At 36.9% G+C, this 1192-nt stretch overlaps 1 protein-coding gene across 1 annotated transcript in view; it reads left to right on the forward strand.

The window, feature by feature from the left end:
* Window positions 1-14: 14 nt before the first annotated feature.
* The window catches only part of TRIM77 (tripartite motif containing 77), a gene marked incomplete at its 5' end in the record, with an annotated part of 11436 nt that continues 10258 nt past the window's right edge, over window positions 15-1192 (forward strand). The window contains 2 exons of the mRNA XM_008563252.1: window positions 15-184; window positions 715-810. Coding sequence (XP_008561474.1) covers window positions 15-184; window positions 715-810 — 266 coding nt within the window. The remainder of the gene's footprint in view (window positions 185-714; window positions 811-1192) is intronic.

A 1192-nucleotide genomic window follows, 5' to 3' on the forward strand; every position in this document is an offset into this window, starting at 1 on the left:
TAAACCAAAACCAGTTGTCTACCAGTTACAAACCTCTGCGATGCAGATCTGTAGGAGTCACCAGCAAGTCAAGAATTTCATCTGTGAAACTGACAAGAGCCTACTGTGTTTGCTGTGCTCTCAATCCCCAGGGCATGCCACTCACAGACACTGTCCAGTAAAGGAGGCTGCTGAGTATTACAGGGTAAGTAATGCCTCTGAATGCACTTTGAAATGTGAAGGACCCGGGATCTGACAGGTAATAAGTGAAGACATTCTTTTGTGCAACAAACAAATAGAATTACTAAACACCATGTAGTAGGTACTGCTNTTTGACTTAGTTATTTTATCATCCATTAATAATTCTTGACTAATTTAATAATTGATATTATGTCTGTAAAATGGTGATTTTCCACCATTCCTTCTACTTTATTAATTAGCCTCTCCAGAATTAGGTAATCAGTGTTCATGTATTATTAAGAACTCAGGTTCTTTCCACACCTTTGATATCCTTAGAGTATTGGCTTTTGTACTTAAGCTAGTTTCCATTGAGACTACAAAATAGCTGTACAAATGGGTATTCCATCCAAATAATGTCCAAAGGCAGAAAAAGCAGATTTTCCTTCCATGCGTTTCTTCTGGAGCAAGAACACCTTTTACAGAATTCTAAGCATTACTTTCTTGTTTCATTGGCCAGAATTTGAGTACATGCTTTACACTAACCAANTTTTGCAGGAGTTTCTCCTGATGCAAATGAAGTCTATTTGGAAAAATAAACAGAAAAATAAGAGAAATCTAAACAGAGAGACCAACATAATCAGAGCATGGGAGGTAAGCAGTAGGAACCTTTTTCCTCAGAACCAGCTTGAGACAGACACTGTGATAACACACAGGGAAGGAACTCATAATGTCCCCTGGGAGGGATGACCAGAAAAATGAGCTGTGTATGTTTTGCTACAGGGTATCATAAACTTCCATGTGGGATTTCATGTTGGATCCAATATGTAACTCAATGGTTTTTCCTGATTTTCTGGATAAAGCAGTATCTACCAATAATACATTAGAAAGGAAAATGTGCTAAAAATGGAATGTAAGATTGCTAAGGTAAAAGTAAAAATGTGATTCTACAGGAGCTTAGCAGACATTGAATGTTACAAAAGCTTCTCAAACAATTGAAAATCTATCTGATGCTAATGTGTTAGTAGAATTTGAA

Source organism: Galeopterus variegatus, unplaced genomic scaffold (assembly GCF_000696425.1).
Source record: "Galeopterus variegatus unplaced genomic scaffold, G_variegatus-3.0.2 Scaffold12987, whole genome shotgun sequence".
Taxonomy (NCBI): Eukaryota; Metazoa; Chordata; class Mammalia; order Dermoptera; family Cynocephalidae; genus Galeopterus; species Galeopterus variegatus.